This window comes from Chrysochloris asiatica, unplaced genomic scaffold, assembly GCF_000296735.1.
Source record: "Chrysochloris asiatica unplaced genomic scaffold, ChrAsi1.0 scaffold00296, whole genome shotgun sequence".
NCBI lineage: Eukaryota > Metazoa > Chordata > Mammalia > Afrosoricida > Chrysochloridae > Chrysochloris > Chrysochloris asiatica.
Window position 1 is genome coordinate 1,748,433 of NW_006408814.1, and position 19,969 is coordinate 1,768,401.

A 19,969-nucleotide genomic window follows, 5' to 3' on the forward strand; every position below is an offset into this window, starting at 1 on the left:
GTAACAAATTAATAGAGAAAACATGTAGAAAAATATCTCCTAAACTGGTGCCTACTCAGAACTGGGAAGGTCCATAATGATTTAGCAAAACAAATGAAATTGTTATGCTTATGATAACTTTCTACCACATCCTTCCATAGTAATTAGAAGACAACAACTTTGCCGTTTTAACTGGAATTTAACTTATAAAAACTCAAATGAGGCTTCAGATTCTCAAGGTTTCTTAAAGGATGTTGATAAATGCTTTGTGAGGGCGAGAATTCCACCCCGACCCCCAAAGCTTAACATATACTTAAAATGGAGAAATGTCAACTGGATGGTGAACTCCCAGGGGGCGGGGGTTTCGCGTAATTGCCTAAATGGAACAAACAATTAAAAAGACGAGGGCTGAAAGGTGTGTTTCAGGGCAGTGTTGTCACAGATTAAATATCAGAACTGGGCATTAAAGACTGGTTCCTGGAGGCTGAGTAGGAGTTCTCCAGGTGAGAAAGGAGGGTGTCACCTTTGGGAAGAGAACAATAGCCAAGGCGTTGAATATTGAAAGCCCACGTGCGTGGTTTGGAGGAACCAAAGAGCAGCTTTTTTTGGGGTGGCCACAGTGTTGGCCTTGGACAGATGACAAGGGAGGCCTGGGGCTTGCCGAGCGAAGGAAGGAGCCCTCCCTCTATACCTAGGCCATGATCCCTCAACCTCGGCGTCCCCACAAGACCCACTCTCCGGGAACCAGTCCGCTGGGCTCCCAAAGGCTCTCGCCAACCTTCCCTTACCTCGTCTTCTAGTTTACCCCTCACTCTCCCGCCTACTCCGCCACGCCGGAAGTGACGTAGAAGCAGTGCGCCATAAAGCACTAGAAAGGTTCCGCGGGCGCGCGAGAGAGTTCCGGCGTCATTCAATGCGCCTGCGTAATAGCGTGAGCGGTCATAGCGCCTTCCGAGGGCGAGGAGCTAAGCTCTCTCTGTGGCTGTATTACCTTCGAAGTGCTCTAAGGAAGGTTCGGAGAGGCCGCCGCTCTTGGAAAGACGTTTTTCGACAGCTCCGGACGCTGCAGGGGGCCCAGCTACTCCAGTTCTTGCCCCTTGACCCTGTTCTCACGGCGGGGTGAGAGGTCGGGTGGCCATCTTGTGGCGGCTGAGCGGGCGGCTGTTACTGCGGAGACCCATCCCCTCCCCCCAAACCACCACGCAGGCGGTGTGTCAGTCAGTGTAGAGTCCGACAGTCTGTCTGGTGAGACCTGGGCCTCGTGCCGTCACTTTTCCCGCCGCACTGGGCGGCCCAGGCCGCTCCCTGCTGGCCCTCCCCGCCGCCACCATGTCCTCCTTCTCCGAGTCAGCTCTAGAGAAGAAGCTCTCGGAGCTGAGCAACTCTCAGCAAAGCGTGCAGACCCTGTCCCTGTGGCTTATTCACCACCGCAAGCACGCGGGGCCCATCGTCTCCGTGTGGCACCGCGAGCTCCGCAAAGGTAAACACCCCTTCCCCGCCCCCTTGGCCCAATGCCGGAGCCTCGTCTCCACCATTCGGTCTCTGGGCTCCTCTACTTCGTCTCGGAGACTTGCCATTCAGACGCTATCCCCATTTCTCGGAGAAGGAAACCGAGGCTCGGGGCAGTTTAAGGGCACTTGTCCGAGCTCCCAGGGTGCATGGACCCCGATTTCCAGTTCTGTAAGCCGTTTGCCTCGCAGGCTCCTCCGCATCCTTGTAACTTACCTTCTCGACTGCCTGGTGGAGGGTCCCGGCTTGGGCTTGTTTGGCGCCAGGCGCTGTGCTAGGTACTTGGAGTAACGGCGGGCGGGCGCGGGAGGCCAGCTGCCGAGTAGTGGTGGGCGCGCTCCAGCCTCGGAAGCTCTCCTTACCTAGCAGGGCCCCGCCCTCCTGTCCGCCACCTGCCCTCGATCCCAGCCACGCTCAGGATCTGGCCGACCTTCCTGGAGCTCAGCCTGGCCTTGGGCTGGGCACCTAGTAGCGCGTTTGCGCCAGAGGCCAACAGCCTGCAATCCAAGCCTGACTGAGCTACTTACTCCTGCCAACACATTTAACCTCCCTATCTCCTAGTTTCCTGCATTCTCTAGAGTCCTATGAAGTGGGAACTTGGCTGATGTGGGAAAAGTGAAGGGCTAACCACTCCTTGGTGGTGGAGGAGCACACAGAATAAGCCAGATGAGCTCTTGTTAATGCCGTCGAGTCGGGTCCGACCCATAGCGACCCCTGTATAGGGTTTCTGAGGAGCAGCAGCTGGTGAGCTTGAACTGCCAACCTTGCAGCTCAAACGGCTTTGCAGTCTGGCGTACTAACCCACAGCGCCACACCAGGACTCCAGATGAGCGCCTATCGGTTTATTTTTAGCATGGTACCAAAATGAAGTGAAGTGAAGGCTTCACTTTGATGATCCAGGTGAGATGGGGGTATTGATGACTCAGTGTGAGGCTGAGCTCCTGCCTTCAGGCTGCTTGCTGTTGGTGGAGGCAAGATGGGCACCTGCACAGTTTTCTGGTATGCCAACATGTGCCACGTAATGGAAGAGCAGGCCTAAAGAGTGGTGCTGGGCAGCCCACATGTGGTAGACCCTTACAGCATAGGAAGTGACTTTGCATGTGCTCACTACTATTTGAGAGCTGGAGAATGCCTCCCAGGCTTGAGAAACTGACGCTCACAGTGTCTAAGTGGTAGGCCTTGGAGCTGCTGAGACTATTATCAGGTTGTTGTTAGGTGCCATTGAGTCAGTATCGACTCAATAGCGATCCTATGCACAGCAGAATGAAACGGTGCCCGATCCTGGGCCAACCTCACTATTCTTGTCATGCTTGAGTCCATTTATAACTGCCACTTGGTCCATCCATCTCGTTGGGGGGGGGGGGGGGTCTTTCTCTTTTTTTTTCTGACCCTACACCTTACCAAACATGATATCTTTCTCCAGTGACTGGTCCCTTATCAGGTTGGTAGGCTCCAAAATCCATTTTGTCTTTTTCCAGCAGACCCAGTTGTTGCTTTGTAGTTGTTGTTAGTGCCATCGAGTCAGTTCTGACCCATAGTGACCCTGTATAGGGTTTCCAAGGAGCAGCTGGTGAGCTTCAACTGCTGCCTCTGCAGTTCAAATGACTTTGCAGTCTGGCGCATTAGCCCATCAGGACTTCTGCTTTCTGTTGTTGTTAAGTACAGTGGAGTCGGTTCCAACTCATAGCGACCCTGCATAGGATTTCCGAGGCTGTAAATCTTTATGAGAGCAGGAATGGCTGGTAGTTTCCAAATGCTGACCTTGAGGTAACCATGACACTACTAGAGTGCCTTTGTTTTCTAGTTGTTGTTATGTGCCATTGAGTCGTTTCCCACCCATAGCGACCTTGTATAGGGTTTCAGAGGAGTGACTGGTGAGCTTGAACCACTGACCTTGCAGGTCAAACGGCTTTGCAGTCTGGCGCATTAACCCACAACGCCACACCAGTTGTTGTGAAATGCCGTCAACTCCCAAATACCATGTGTTGTGCAAAGATGGGGGATCCTCTTGCGCTCTGGGTGCTTGAGTAGAGCCCCCAGTGTGCCTTGTAAACATTATTATCTGTAATGGGTGCTGAGATGTGGAAAAATGTGCATTGCCTCTCCACAGGATTCTAGTGGGTACGATTTCAGTCCATCTCAAATGTCTCTCCCCCTCTGTTTATTGTGTGTATGTGTGCAAGGGCTCTTTGATTCCCCACCTCTCTCTGAGTTATTGAAAATAACAACTTAGGGAATAGATTCATTTTTGAAGCTTCTTGATTCCTAGTCACATATGAATAGAGTCTTCTGTTGTAAGTTGTTACGTTGCCATTGAGTTGTACTGATTCACAGCAGACCTGTAGAGAGTTTCTGAGGAGTTCCTGGTGGGTTTGAACCCACCAGCCTTATCCTACAGCACCACACCAGGTCTCCATGTTGTAAGTTGTTGTTAGTTGCCATCCAGTCTTACATAGACACCCTGTGCTCAACAGAACAAAGCACTGCCTAGTCCTGTACCATCCTCACAATTGTTTTGAGGCTAGAATCCATTGATTGCTGCCACAGTGTCATGTAGGCATTATGATCCCGGTTTTCTAGATAAGAAGACAAAAGATGCAAAGATTTTTGTGCCATTTTCTGACAGAAGACAAAGCTCTAGTGAGGACTTGTTCCGTGGCCTACAGCTAGGATAGGATCCCAGAGCCGTCTGATCCCAAAACTTGAACTCATTGTGCTCAGTAAGTGATGGTGGGGTCCTCTTTGACTCTAACCAAATCCCAGTGCTTTCATTTATTAGAATGAATCACTGCTTCCCACTTCATCATACCACCATTTCATTCTTAACTTGTCTTGTTAAGTGCCGTAGAGTCAGTTCTAACTCATAGTGACCCTATATAGGGTTTCCAAGGAACCGTTGGTATGTTTGAACTGCTGACCTTGCTGTTCAAAGCAACCTTGTGGCCCAGTACTTACTCTGCAGCGCCATACCACTACAATGAGGACTCCTCTTTCTTACTAGTTGTCTTTTTTTTTACTACATTGGGTTTTGACGGAGAAACTTGTGTTTCTTGTTTCTGTGTAACCCCTATGGTGTTTAGCATTGTGTATTGCTAAATGGTTGAGTAAATAGTTTGGGGAATTAAGTTATGGTCCCTGACAAAATTTTCATGATTGAGCAAAGGCTCCAGAGCACTCTTAAAACTTTTTGTGGTGATGGTACTGTTCTCTATTTGTGATGTCCACTAATACGGGACTAAGGAACTGAATTTTTAAGTTGTTGTTGTTATGTGCCCTGGAGTTGGTTCTGACCCATAGAGACCCTGTACAGGGTTTCTGAGGAGCAGCTGGTGAGCTTGAACTACTGACCTTGCAATTCACATGGCTTTGCAGTCTGGCGCATTAACCCACAGTGCCACACCAGGATTCCTGTAAATCTTTATGGGAGCAGAAAGCTTCGTTTCTCCCGTGGAACAGCTGGTAATTTCAAACTGTTGACCCTGAGGTTAGCAGCCAAATTTGTAACCACTACGCTACCAGTAGATGCAATAAAAAATGGATTCTTCGGTTGCACTAGTCACACTTTAAGTGCTCAGTAGCCACATGTGGCTTTTGGCTTTATGTTGGACAGCCCAGAGCTAGAGGAAGCTCCTTAAGCATCAAAATACAACTTCCTAGTTAGTAATACAGGCTTCCTTCATGAATTGAAAATGCCATCAAACTGAAGTGGAAAAGGATTTTTTATCTTCCTGATGTTCAAATGGACTGGCCTTTGTGATTCAGTGCCACCTTGATTCTTTAAGAAGAAGATGTGTCTATTTAGGATCAAGTCATTTTCCCTATGTAAGTTCACAGACTGTCTCTGAGTTGCCTTCAAAGTATATAGAAATTTCTGTTTCTCAACTTAAATACGCCTTCTATTCCTGATGTATTACTTTCTTTCCATTTTTCTAGAAATAAATCTAAATTTACTCCTTTAGGCTCTGTTATAAGTAGAACTTCTGTCTTTATGGAGTAATTTGGTGTAAAATGCTCTTAGATGAACGTGTTTTAATGGTGTTTTTATATCCTAGCCTGAATGCAGATACATAGACCTTTTTCCAAAATTACTTTAAGACTTTTTTTAGGTGTCAAAACCAACCAACCAAATGAAATTTTTTTGTCAGCCAATTGTTACTTTGTTCAACAACTAGTTCAACCAATTTGGAATGGGCATAAGTAGGAGGATGAAAGCACCTATTTTGTCATATTGAAAAGACATCTGAACAAGTGAGTTGTCACCCAGGGCTGGAGTGGAGGGGTGTGTGGTGTGTTTTGTGTATTATGAATATGTGTGTCCAAGTGTGCTAGCACTTTGTCTTATCGCCTTACATGCATGGTGTTATGTTGTTGTTAAATGATAGCAGTGAAGGGATGAAGGTTTGGTGGTGTTTTTTTTTTTTTTACTAGATCACAATTTTTATTTTAAATAATGGATTCACTGTTTAAAATCAAAATGACACAGAAAGCTATACATCAAAAGATCTCACTGTTTCCCATGACCCCACTTCACACATACTCTATTTGCCACTTTTATTGTGTTCCTTTACTTTAACCCTCTGCAAGGAACCTTGGTGGTGCTGTGGGTTAGGCACTTGGCAGGTTCAAATCCACTAGCTCCTCTGTCAGAGAAAGTTGTCTGCTCCCTTAAAGATTTTGTTACGAGTCAGAATCAATTTGATGTCTGTGGATTTGGGTTTTGGATATTCTTCCACTGATAAATATATATGTTGTTGTTATATGCTGTGGAGTCGGTTTTGACTCATAGTGACCCTGCATAGGGTTTCCAAGGCCGTAAATCTTTATGGGAGCTGAAAGCCTCATCTTTCTTCTGTGGAACAGCTGGTAGTTTCGAACTGCTGACTGTGATATTAGCAGCCCTATTCGTAACCACTACTTTACCAGAATGCCTATATATACACACACATATATATATTCATACACACATGTATGTGCATAATGTATATGTACATATATATATATATATATATATATATATATATATATGTATTTTTATATGGGAAGCTTCCAAAAGTACATGGAAAATGGAGTTAAATTGGTAGATTTTTTTCCATGAACTTTTTGAAGTCACCCTCATATAGGTTGTTATGAGTTAGAATCAACTTGATGGCAAGTTTAAATAGAGGGGGGAGCTTCAAAAAGTTTGTGGAAAAAATGAAATGAAAAGATGATGGAAAGGATAATGGTTTTTGAAACTACCTTATATATATGTAACATTTGCCATTCAGCATTTTTTTAGGTGAAAACACTAAAACAGTTTAGTGTTTTACAACATTTATGATTAATGGAGGGATACAGTTTTATCGTAATTAACTCCCTTTTGTTAAGTTTGAGAATGATAGAAATTAATTGGCATTGTATATGGTGAAAACCTTGACCTTAGATACTGAATTTATAATCCTGAAAAATGTACCAGCTCTTGAAGGGCTAAATTGACTACTTACAATATGGATTCTGAAGTATATGGAATTTGTAAAATCTTACATGTTACATTTGCTTTGTGGGAGTTGTTTTTTACATTTGAATCTAATAGCTTTCATAGTACTATGGACTTCACATTTTTACTTACTGCAACTTCTCAGAACAAGATTTCTTTCTTTCTTTTTTTAAAGTCTTTGCCATAATCATACCTTTGTAGCAACAGGTGGGTATTTTAACAAGTGACACTATTCTGCTTGAATAATAATTAAAGTGATTCTAGACAGCTCCTGGTTTCTGTTATTCTCATCAGCGGGTCATCTAAACTTAAGTTATCAGAAGGTAAATACAGTTCAGAATATTCAGATATAATTTTATGAGCACTTTAAGATATCACTTTAAACTGTGATGTGCGTTGCAAAGTCTTGTTTTTTCATTTGCTTAATTCTTGTGTAGCTGCTTTGTCAGGACTTAAACATGCTTATGGGTGTGTTTCAAGTATAAGAAAATTTGCTTCTGAGAGAAATGGAGCAAGAACTACTGTATTTTTCTCCACAAATAACATGCCCATGCACACATATGGCATATAACATGAACACACGATAGAGTTGCATGGTAAGAAAACTATATAGTGCATATAATTTACGTCAAACTTTGGTAGTTATTCAGGTGTATAAAGGTTGACGTAGAATTTCTTGAGTTTTTCAATAATTTTGCATTGGAAAAAACTCTGTTTTGAAATATTTAACAATGCTCTTATTTATGCTTTTAAATGAAAACTAGGACCAAAAATGGTAGTGATGTAACTTTATGGTTAAGAAATTATGTACGTAGAAGCCAAGAAATTTAGTAAAATTTAGTAATGTTCCCCTAAGCAACTGTAACTCGGACATATTGCATGAGGTTTTTAATGGGTTAATATTATTATACCATGTAGAATAATAGGGAACATTACATCTAGTTTGTATAAGAGAGAATTTTGGTTTTTGTGGGAGTCATAATTTTAAATATCTGGATTTCAGATGTATGTAAATTTTCAATAATAATGTAGTATGTATATTTGTACATGAAGGAAATATCCACTGGTACGTCTAGACATTTCTCTGGATTATAGAGTTGGTATCATTGTATGGTTTTCAAAGAAATATTCTCACTAGAATAAAGTCTAAGAGTCTACTGAAATTGAAACCTAACTGTCTTTTACTCTGAAATATTTGATAATTAACAGTGTTATATTTATAATAGAATACATGAAAACTTTAGTTTTAACATGCCTTCTTGAAATATTGTTTATCATTTGTAAACTCTTTTTATGATCTTCATTTTTAATCTGTCAATTAATTACATGGTTAAAATGGCCCTTCCCCTCTGCAACAAAAATTGCTTTCCCACCCTGTTTTGTCAGAGACCTTCATGAGTTCCTTAGGTTATTTTTAAAAAAATATATAGCAGTTCTGACCTTAAAGTAGATAATGCTTGTCTTAAAGTAGATAATGCTTGTCTTAAAGATTTTTAGGAGTAGCCAAGGGCAAAAGAACTGTATATTGAGTGTTTTGGATGTAGTTAAACTTTTTTTTTTTCCTATTTTTTTTTTCCAGCCAAATCAAATAGAAAGCTTACTTTTCTGTACTTAGCAAATGATGTCATCCAAAATAGTAAAAGAAAAGGACCTGAATTCACTAGAGAATTTGAATCTGTCCTTGTGGATGCTTTCTCTCATGTTGCCAGGTATGTTGTCTGTTTTATTTTGTTTTCTGGTGGTGTGTTTTTAAAATGCAATATCCTTTCTCCTTTTTGTTCTGTTTCTGTGAAAGCCTTTGTAAATTGAAAACTTTGTACTTAAAAGAGAGTGCTGCAGAGGCCAAGTTGTGGTTTTGTTTTGCTTGGCCCTTAAGAACGATCTCAGTCATATAAACATTTTGTTGCATTAAAAGATGCAGCTTAGCCCTTGAATTACATCTTTTCCTCCAGATGCATTCACTTATGATAGAGCTTTTTTGAATATGGTATTTTCCTTGGTTGGGCTGAGTTAGCTCATTAACTTATTAGAAAAATCATATAGTACAAGTGAACCTTTCAGTAACAAAACTGTAATAGTAAGAAATCAGTTGCTTATTCCTTCATTTTTACTTATTTCTTCTTTCTGTATATCTAGATTACTAAAAACATTAGTCAGTCTGTACCTGCAAAACTAATGGTTATTAGTGTGGAAGGTTAATTAAGTCTCTGTTACTGTTGTATTTTATAGCAGAGAAGACTGTTGTGACGCTGTAGGATATGCACTGAACCTCAAGGTCGGCAGTTCAAACTCACGAGCCATTCCTCGGAAGTCCTTTGTAAGGTCGCTATGAGTTGGAACCGACTTGATGGTACTTAACAACAGTAACACTTGTATTTTATATCAGAAAGGACTGGAGTATAGTGCATATCTGTAGCTGATCTAGAAAGTATAAATTTGATGAAAAGTTTTATAAATCATTGCTGTTCCTTTAACAAGCTGCTTAAGTACTTGAGCAAAGTGAAACAGGCTAATTTTCAGTAGAACATGACTGTTATTGTTAAGTGCCTTTGAGTCGGTTCTGACTCATAATGACCCAGTACAGGGATTCCAAGGCTGTAAATAAATCTTCACAGGAACAGAAAGATTTATCTTTTCCCCATAGAACAGCTGGCAAGCTCAAACCACAGTGGACCTTGTGGTTCACAGTCCTATGCTTATCGTATGGAGCCACCATACTCCCAGAACATGACTAAATAAATGACAAAAAAATAGATTTTTGCTGAAGGAAATTGGGAAGGGTGAAAAAGAGGCTCATGGGTTAAAAAATTTTCTAAGATCCAAGTAAAAAGTGAAAGGCCTTAAATCTGAAAATAAATCCAGCATTCCATGAAGGAATTGAAAAGTTAGAAGGAATAAAACCAGAAATCTTGAAGAAAGACATGAGATGTAACTTTCCAAAGATGGAACAAAGATTGTACATTTGCTTGTCAGATACATTGCTGGTTCTTTTAATTAACATGGACACTGAAGAAGCAGAATGTGTCATTTACTTGTAAAACAACTGACTCTTTGCAGCAGCAAGTTTAGAACAGACTGTTGGACTAGCTGTTTGACATTGGCATTTTCTTAGTGTTTTGATGAGATTCAGTTTATTTTTTCTCAGACTTTGTAGCTCCTCGTCATTTACTGTCTGGTTGACCTATACTGTTGTTTCCTAATTGGCTAAGGAGGATACCACCTGTATCAGTAGAATTGTATTGAAGCTAAAATAAGGCAATATTTTTGGAAATCAAATGAAATCGAGTCCAACTCAACAACCACCGAATAGTATAGAGTAGATCTTCCCGATAGGGTTTCCAAGGCTGTAACTGTTTACCAAAGCAGAGTGCCACACCTTTCTCCCACGGACTGGCTGGTGGGTTTAAACTATTGACCTTTCAGTTTGTAGTTGAGTGATTAACTACTGTGCCATCAGGTTTCCTCTATATGCTTGAAAATACATGGTAAAATTGGTTATTTGCTCATTCATGAGAACATAATGCATTCTCTGAGCTCTAAGAAAGGACCATTTTAATCTAATTTTTTGCTGTATCTCAATCACCTAGCAAAATGTTGCAGAGCCTCTTGGGTTACGTGATTTTAGGGCTATCATTTATGTAGTTCATTGTGAATGGTGTCCTAGGAGCTGGGAAACATTGTGATCTGTCCAGGCACATAGCAGACACTCTGTAAATATTTATTGAATGAGTTAATTTAGGATTCTAGAGAACTGGCTGAAATAATTTCCTATAGAGCCAATAGACATAGCACTTGTATTTTAAAATTGATCAATATGTACTCGCTGGCCTCACATCAACAAAGGATAAGTAAAAGGGGCAAGGAAAGGAGAACGGGCAATTCCAGGATAAGAAATTCCTTTTCTACCTTGTGATACCATTAAGCTTATTCAAGAGGCACTGTAAAAATGCCTTGGCAGATTCCATGACACAATGTGGAAAATAAATATGTTCTTAATTTAAAAAAAAAAAAAAAAAAGCCCCAATTCATTTGTTTGCATTCCTCTAGTTCTTTGAATGGAGCACTGGTAGTGCAATAATTAAGTGCTCGACTACTAACCAAAAGGTCAGTGGTTTAAATCCCTCTGGTGATCTGCTCCCAAGATGATTGTGGGTCGTTGTTAAATGCCCTAGAATTGGTTCCAACTCATAAGGGTTTATGCAGAACACTGCCCAGTCCTGTGCCATCCTCACAATTGTTCCTATGTTTGAGCCCATTGTTGAAGCTGTTGTTTCAATCCATCTCATGAGGTTCTTCCTCTTGCTTTGGCCCTTACCGAATTTGATGTCCTTCTCTAGGCACAGATCCCTCCTGAGAACATGGCTAAACTACATATATGAAGTCTTGCCATTTGCGTTTCTAAGGAGCATTTTAGCTGTATTTCTTCCAACACAAATTTGTCCTCTGTCAGTCCGTGGTATAGTTTAGCCTAGGAAAACCTGTGGGGCAGTGCTACTATCACATTGGTTCATTGAGTCAGAGTCAACACTACAGCACACAGCAAAAAGGTCTTTTAAGGTCCTCTTTGGCTTCAGGATCACTCCTGTTTTCTAGCCCATCCTGGAACAGAAAGTCCAGCAATTTCCCTTCAGTGGCCAGTATGCCTCAACAACAGCATTCTTTCTGTGTGGTTATTCTATGGCCAGTTGACGATCAAAAGTAGTTGAGCCATCAACACTGACTAAAATTTATTAGAAATATTTTTGATAATCTCCCATTTCTCTCATGCTCTCCATCCACATACCTCCCTAAAAGCAAACAAGTCAGAGCTGCATGATCATGGGTGAAGATATGGTTTGAATAACAGTTAACCAGACTGCTAGCTTATTTTCCATACAAGTGCTGCCTTTTCTTCTCAGTTTGAAAATGGTTGTGCATTTCAGTTTTCTTTCAGCATATTTTAAATGGTTTCTGTATGCCAAGTACTGATCCAGACACTCATGAAAGAATAGTAAACAAGGCAGGCACAACCAAACAAATGAACAAGATACACTCAGAGAGTGATATCAGGGGCATCATAAAATAGAATGGTATGCTAGTGTGGGTAGAGGAGATGGTGGGTCTCGTATAGGTAGTGTGATCCAGGAAAGCCTTGCCAAGCAAATGACATTTGAGTTAATCATACAAAGTCGAAATAGCTAACCTAAGGTGGAAATAATCTCGGCATGTTAAGAGAAACAGAATGAACACTAATGTGGTTAGAACACAGTGAACAGAGGAGAGAGTAGTATCAGGTGAGAGAGATGTGGGTAGGTACCATTCATGTCGAATTCCTGTAAGCCTTAGGAGTTAGGATTTCATTATGATGGCATATCAGTGAAGGTTTTTACCCAGGGAAATTATTCCAACACAGTTTAGAAAGCTCCCTCTGACTTGCTATGGAGAATAGTTGGAAAGTTCAGGAGAGGTAGCAGGCAGGTGAGTTTGAGGGCTGTTGTAGTACAGGGTAGAAATTGGTTAGTACTCAGAAGCAGTGAGGTGATGATAAAATCCGTTCATCGAATGCTTAATTTTTTGGATAAATTTGGGATGTGTGTGTGTATATTTTTCTTTTTCTACATAAAACTGGTAGGATTTTGGGGAGCTAAATGGAGGTGACATGAGTATGAATGATGGCTGTTGGTGCCATTTACTGGGATGAAGACAGTAGTAAAGATTTGGTGGAAGAAGAAATGGTGATCTTTGTTTGAGCCATGCTAGTTTTGAGATGGCTGTAGGAGGAACACTTGTCTGCTAACCACAAGCCCACCAGCTGCTCCTCAGAAACCGCTCCTTAGTTCAAAACCACCACCCACTATGAGTCAGAACCAACTTGATGGCATTTAACAGGAACAACAGCATTAGATATTTAAGAGGTCCCGGATATCTACAGTTAAACACTAGACTACTAGACTAAAGATTGGCGGATTGAGCCCACCCCAGGCATCTTGGAAGAAAGACCTGGTAATCTGCTTCTAAAAGCTCACAGCCTCAACAGTGCCAGCGTGTGTAATTCTCTTCTGTGTACATGGGGCTGGCATGAAAAGTATACATTTAATGCTAATTGGTTTTGGGTTTTTCTCTTTATTTTTAAAAAATTTTATTAGATACCCCAAAGGAAGGAAGATACCTGATTAGACAAATGAAATAGTCTGAAGCTCAGTAGAGAATTGATTTTTGGAGCCATTAATTGGGGAGTTAGCACCATATACATTGTTATGTTGTTGTTGTTAAGTGCCCTAGAGTGGGTCCAACCCGTAGCTACCCTGTATAGGACTTCCAAGGAACAGCTGATGGGTTTCAATTGCCGACCTTGTAGTTCAAACTGACCTTGTGGTCCAGCACATTATCCTTCAGCGCCACACCAGGACTCCTAGCACCATATACGTTGTTGTTGTTGTTAAGTGCCGTCGAGTTGGTTCCAACCCATAGCAACCATACAGGGTGTTTGTTATTGTTGTGCCAGGGATTCTCAAGACTACTACTAGATTTGGTGGCTCACGAGGAGGGCTCTTAAAACTTAAAGAATAGTTGTGTTCATGGCTTATGATTTATTACAGTAAAAGAAAACAAAGAAAAATCCCCAAAAGGAAAAGGCACAAGGGGGGTGAAGTCAAGAGGAAACCAGGCCTAAGATTCCAAGAGTTCTATGCCAGTTGCGTCTCACAAGATATGCTTAATTCCTTCAGCATCAAATTGGGTCAAGTGTGAAGTGTTGATTAAGAAAGCTCATTAAAGACTAAAGTTAGTCATGTAGGCACCCTCTGCCTAGAACTTAGTAAAATTCCACACCCCCAGAAGGAAAGCCAGTGTTCAGCATAAACCATATTGTTTGCACAGTTTAGACATAGTGAGCCATCCTTATCAGTTAAGGAATGGTGAGAACACTTGAAATCCAAGTTTCAGATGCCAGCCATTCTTATAAGCAGGGCTTTCTAAGGATAGTGGTCTCAGACTTGTTACATTAACTCTTTTCTTCTCACTTGTCAGACATTTTTGCTTCAGCTTTGCATGAGGTACTATTGGAAGTTCTGGGGAGACTAAGAAGGGATTCCTACCTTTAGTAGGCATGACATAGGTCTGTGTGTGGGGTCAGACCAAAGCACACAAATTATAATAGACATACTAAGGGTGCTCTATAGAGACTCAGAGAAAGAGGCCTCTGGGCTGGCTTGGCAAGACTCCAGGTTTCCAATGGCCACGTCAAACAGCAACTCTGTGTGTGTGACATATACATATTTTTCACCTGTTAAGGTGAATTTTGCCATCTCAGAAAAGTGGGCAGTGATTGAATTTATAAAATTAGAACTAAAACACATACTTGTGATGTAGTCTTCAATGTAATATTATTTGTACTTCTTTATCCTAATTTTTATGTTCCTCCATATTTTTCATAGACTAATAGCAGACATTTTGGGGCCTTTTTCACGTAAAGATTCCTCAATTTAATATGGATTAAGATCAACGGGAAAAGGGCGTTCCTTCTGTTATAAAACTACATTATTGCTTTAGTTATTTATGTATGATTCCAAGTGCTTACGTTAAGTGACTTCCAAGTTAACTGGAGCTACTTAATTCAGCTTTGGAACTTATCTAGCAAAACATTGATTTATTTGAGTACGTGATGAAAAATGTCCTGATTAATTGGTGCTGTAGGATAAGCACTGGACTGCAAAATCAGTTTGAATCGCAAGGTCGCTGGTTCAAACTCTTCAGCTATTCCTCACAAATCCTATACAGGATAACTATGGGTCAGAACCGACTCAGTGGTAACTTAACAACAACAAAATTATAAACTATAGCATGTAATTTTATGATTATAACAGGTTTGAACATTGGTTTTCACTGTATAATTATGTAGCTAGATTTGTACTTAAAGTCAATCTTCATCTTATTAAGGCCCAGATATCTTGAAGAATGTTGGATACTGAGTGAGTGGGTGTCAGCTCTACCCCCATTTTTAAAACTAAATGTTTGATAAGAATAAGCTCTCATGATTGATTCCGCTTTCTTTTAAGTGAACACAGATTCTGCAGAGAACAAGTAGATGTTAAATTAAGAGTTATTATTGTTGTTAAGTGCCGTCAAGTCGGTTCCGACCCATAGTGACCATGTATAGGGTTTTTGAAGAAAGGCTGGTGATCTTGCACTGCCAACCTTGCAGTCTAGTGCATTAACTCACAGCCCTGCACCAGGAGTCCATGTTACAGGTACCACCCAGTTGATTAAGTTGTGATTTGGTTATGCTAGTTATAATGTCTGTCTTTCTAAACCATAGATTTGATCACATCAGACACTTCTATTATCTGTAGGATTAAGGCTCTGTGCTCAATATGGCATTCAGAGTTCTTTATAATCTGAGTGCATGCTATCCAGAGTCGTCTCCTATTTTCTCACTTACTACATATACTTCAGCCACCTGAATTACTCCTAATTTCTTCCTCTTAGCCTTGTTCCATTTGTGGATGTGGACTTTACACAACAAAGGCATGTGAATGAGAGGGGCAAATTTTGAGTAGAAAATGACTGATAGTTTAGTGCCGCTAGAATGTGAAGCCCCAGGAAGAGTATGGAAAGAGATGACTAGAGAGGTTGGACCCTAGAGATCTGAACCTAGGTCTTATTCGTGGTCTTCCAAGTACAATAATAGTAATTCATAAACCCCTTCATTGACTGAGCGAGTGTGTGTTTAGGACTTGCCGGCCATGAGTGACCTGGACGTTGGTGAGGTGATTGTTGAAAGTCACGCAACTGGACGACCTACTGAAACTTATAAAGATTTCCAGAAAAGTGTCTAGTATGCTTGTTCTCATGCATATAGCAGTTGGGGTGGGAGGTAAGTCCCTGCCTTTGTAGAAATTCAGATGGAAGGAGAGTGGAGATAACAAGTAAACTTTACAGCATGCCAGAAGATAAATTGTATGGAGAAAAAGTAAAGGGGCAGGGATTATAATTTTTAAAGAGATTGGGGTGGGGAGTGGGACTTGCCCACCAAGAAAGTACTGTTTAAGCACATATAGATCACTATGTGTCAGAATTTAGCCCAACAACACCTAACAAGAGACCTGCAGGAAGGGAGGTAATGAACACAGCACCTCTGTCTGGGGAACTTTTGTTCCAGACAAAGCGAGCTGTAAGTGTAAACAGATCCAAGGTAGCTGTTACAGAGAACATTGGAGAAAGAGTGGGTAGGAGATGAGGCCAGAGAAATAGTCGGTTGTGTTCAGAAGGCTGTATGACCTTTATAGGTACTTTAACTTTTAGTCTGTGGGGAAAAGGGAATGACCAGTGGAAGTTTTGAGTAAAGCAGTGACGTGATCTGACTTAACAGCAGCTGGAATTCTATTTTTTGAAATCTGAGTATAAATTGTTAGGGATCAGCGGTGGAATCGCTGTTGCAGTCATCAAGGCAGGAGATGGTGATATGGTAGTGGCTTGGACCAGATTGGTAGCAGAGGAAGGGATGAGTTAAGTTGTTTCTGGATCTATTTCGAAGGCAGGGTAAAAGTGGTATCACAAATATTAAATAATTGTTGGTATTAAGAGTCGTCGAGTCGGTTCCAACTCATAACAACCCTGTATAGGGTTTCCAAGAAGCAGCGGGTGAGCTTGATCAGCCAACCTTGTGGTTCAAATAGACATTGCAGTCCAGCACATCAATCCACAGTGCTACACCAGGACTCCTGGCCCTAACTTTTAGCTGTATAATCAGTGGAAAGTCACCACCTCCCGCCCCTGTTTTTTTTAATTTTCCTCTAAATCTCACCTCTGACTGGAAAATAAAGTTGAAGGAGTAAAATTATTAATTTGTGTGTGCCTTGATTTACTCTTTTGTTCCCAAGTCAATGAAACTTGCCACTAATATTTGATAAGTAATGTAATCGGATCAGGCTAGGCTGAAATCTCATCTCACCTCGGAGTGTTAACATGCTTTAGAAAAGTAGTTTCAGGGTTGGAGGTGAATAACATTCCATCTTGGCTGAATTTGGTGTGGTTTCTTGAAGTTCCTATTTAAAAAATCTGATTTATTATTCTAGAATTTAGGGGAATTCCTTCTTGTTTAAAGTCACTGAATATAAGATTTTTGACACTGAATTTAAACTGCGACTTTAAACAGTCTAAAAAAAACAGCATTCTGGTAGATGGTGACTTTTTCCATTTAGAAAGTTTTCCTTCACTTTTCTATTTGCTGTCTGCCACATTTTACGATAGGTAACTGCTTCATACTGATTGCTAGTTATAGTAATCTCATTGAAAAAATTCTGTTTTGAGAGTATAATATGCAAAAGAAAACCCAGCTACCTTCTTACAGAAATCACAAAGGATTGTCTTATTCTCAATACATTAAAAATAGCCTGTTAGACAGCCTTGTTTAAATATGGAATATAAGCATTCCAGACTAAAGTTACGGACAGCTTATATTGAGAAGTAGTTAATTGAGAGTTGGGATTAGTCTTGGCATATATATATGTATGACTGCCTTTATACATGTGGAGGTATTGGTATGTTAGCAATGATGAGTTGTAGAATGATGAATTGTAGACATTTTAGTCATTTGAGTTTATTGTAATCATTTTTTTTTTCTACACTTTAAAGTTTTTGGTGCTTGAATTTCAAGCAGATTGAACTTCCTAAAAAGCAATAGATATGATAGATTAAAAAAAAAATTATCTGTAAAAATCAGCCATTGGCTTTTTATCGTCTTTGCTCTTTTCAAAGGGAGGAAAAATGATGGATTACTTGTGTACTATAATGTCTCTCTTCCCCACCCACCACAGGAAGAATATGACTGCTGGTCAAGTTGGGTACCCAAGTATCACAATCTGTGCCGTACTCTTCTTTCTGGTTCAAATATGTAAATCATTTAGTCAGTTGTTGATTTTTTTTTTTTTTTTACGTAGATCTGTCCTAATTTGAAACAGGAAAAATACCTTCAGCTTATATATCTTTTCATCTTTTCTGGGCAGAGAGGCAGATGAAGGCTGTAAAAAACCTTTAGAAAGATTGCTGAACATCTGGCAAGAAAGAAGTGTGTATGGCGGCGAGTTCATACAGCAGCTGAAGCTGTCTATGGAGGACTCCAAGAGCCCTCCCCCCAAAGGTAGAAACATCACCACATGTTTACAGCTCTTGGTCTTTGCCTGCTTTCAAATCAAATATGAAAAGCTGCTGTGGGGGTTGCTGTGAGCCACCAGCGATTGTATGATTCTTCAGAGAGATGATCATGAATGATGGTGAGAATTTATGTGGGGCTTGCCGTGTGCAAGCTGGTTCTAGTGCTCATGCGGGTCATCATCTCATTCCCTCACTTTTGTTATGTATTCTCCTGGTGGTCTCTTCTGCTGTTCAGAGACTTATCTTACTCAAGGGAAAGGAATAACAAAGATGTTTCCAACTGTGGTGAATGAACTAGGACATGCCCTGAATGAAGATTTTGTGCTAGCCTTGCCATTAATTATTGTAGGATCTTGGATGAGTCCCTATTAAATAATTATCAGATTTTTGGAACGTAACTTTTATGGTTGTTAGATTGCTGCCTAAAATTGATTTTTGTGTTTACCAAGCCCAGGACATCCTTGGAAAATATATGCATGTATGTACGTGAATTTTACTGAGTCCTTCATAAGCACCTATGTTACTATCCCTTTAAAGAGGAGTGAGAAAGTCAAATACTATTTAGTTATGTGATTTTGGGCTAGTTGCAGTTGAACTCTAGCTGGTATGGCACATTGATAAGCCTCTGAGATCTGATCTTATCTGATTACGTACACAGCGCTGCCTAAGGGATCAAGTCCAAACATAACATAGTATTTTTTTTTAATCTTTTATAATCTGAACTAGTCTATGTTTTCAGATTCTTCTGCCATTTCCTTATGCACACTGTATGTATTAGGCCACATTGAATTGCCAGCAGTTTCCCCTTGGGGTGGTCAGCTGGCATTTGTTTCTCAGCATCTGCAGTTATCTCTACATGAAATGGCCTTTTGCCTATTCCCCTGTGTGGGGAACTTAATCTTCTAGAATACTACTTCCATTCGGATATCTCCCCCTAGTTCATCTCGGCACAGGTGGCCATTCCCTCCTTGCTCTCCTGCTTGTCTTTGGTATAGAACTTAACCATGACTGGCATGCATGACAGTATCATTTAGTAGCCTTTGATTATGAGTTTCCCATAAGCTCTTCTGGGTCTAAGATTATATGCATTTTATTATTATTATTTTTGTAATGTTTTATTGTGAATTATATGTTAGTTTACATGAGAGAACCTCAGTTCCATATTCATTCCATCGTATATCATTACATTGCCATGGTTCCAATCCCCTCCATGCATTGTCTTTTGACCAAAGGGCATATCCTAGAAGGCTGTGGTTTACACTCCCCCCTCCCGCCTCAGTCTTCGGCCCACAGTTCCTCTCCCTCTCTGGATCCAAAGTCCCCAGCCGCTTCATCCCTCCATGTCATCATCTCTGTCTCCATCTCAGGCGTCCTCGGTTCTCTGGGTGGGGTCCCATTCTCGGCTCTTATCCGTTTGTGGTCCCAGAGACCTCAGCTCCTAGACTGGAGAAATAATTGCTCTCTTCCTTGCTACAAAACATCTACCCTTGCATTTCCAACACTTACAATCCTTCTTGATAACCATTATTCACTACAGTATCGCATGTAACCCATCTGTATTTCATTTCATCAGCTCCTCCTAGACAAATTGGATAGTACTCACTGGTGATTCTGCCGTCCTCCATGCCCCCTAGCTCTCTAGGTTCCCTCTTGAAAGCTTGTATGCCAGTTATTTCTTGCCTTTGTTCACCGGGTACGCTGTAGCCCCGTTTTAGGTATTCCTATCAGTTAAAGACAGAAGACAGATTTATAAGCCTTCTAGTGTGATGTTTCTGACTATTCCTTTCTCTCCCCCTCCAGTGTCTACTCTATATTATAATGCAAGGGAAACCAAGATTCAAAAGAACAGTCAAGCATCTTAACACGATTCCC

At 40.9% G+C, this 19,969-nt stretch overlaps 1 protein-coding gene across 1 annotated transcript in view; it reads left to right on the plus strand.

Moving 5' to 3' along the window:
* The first annotated feature begins 1,145 nt into the window (after positions 1-1,145).
* Positions 1,146-19,969, plus strand: part of RPRD1B (regulation of nuclear pre-mRNA domain containing 1B) — a 99,047-nt gene continuing 80,223 nt past the window's right edge. The window contains exons 1-3 of the mRNA XM_006874731.1: positions 1,146-1,459; positions 8,544-8,673; positions 17,950-18,083. Coding sequence (XP_006874793.1) covers positions 1,309-1,459; positions 8,544-8,673; positions 17,950-18,083 — 415 coding nt within the window. The 5' untranslated portion in view covers positions 1,146-1,308. The remainder of the gene's footprint in view (positions 1,460-8,543; positions 8,674-17,949; positions 18,084-19,969) is intronic.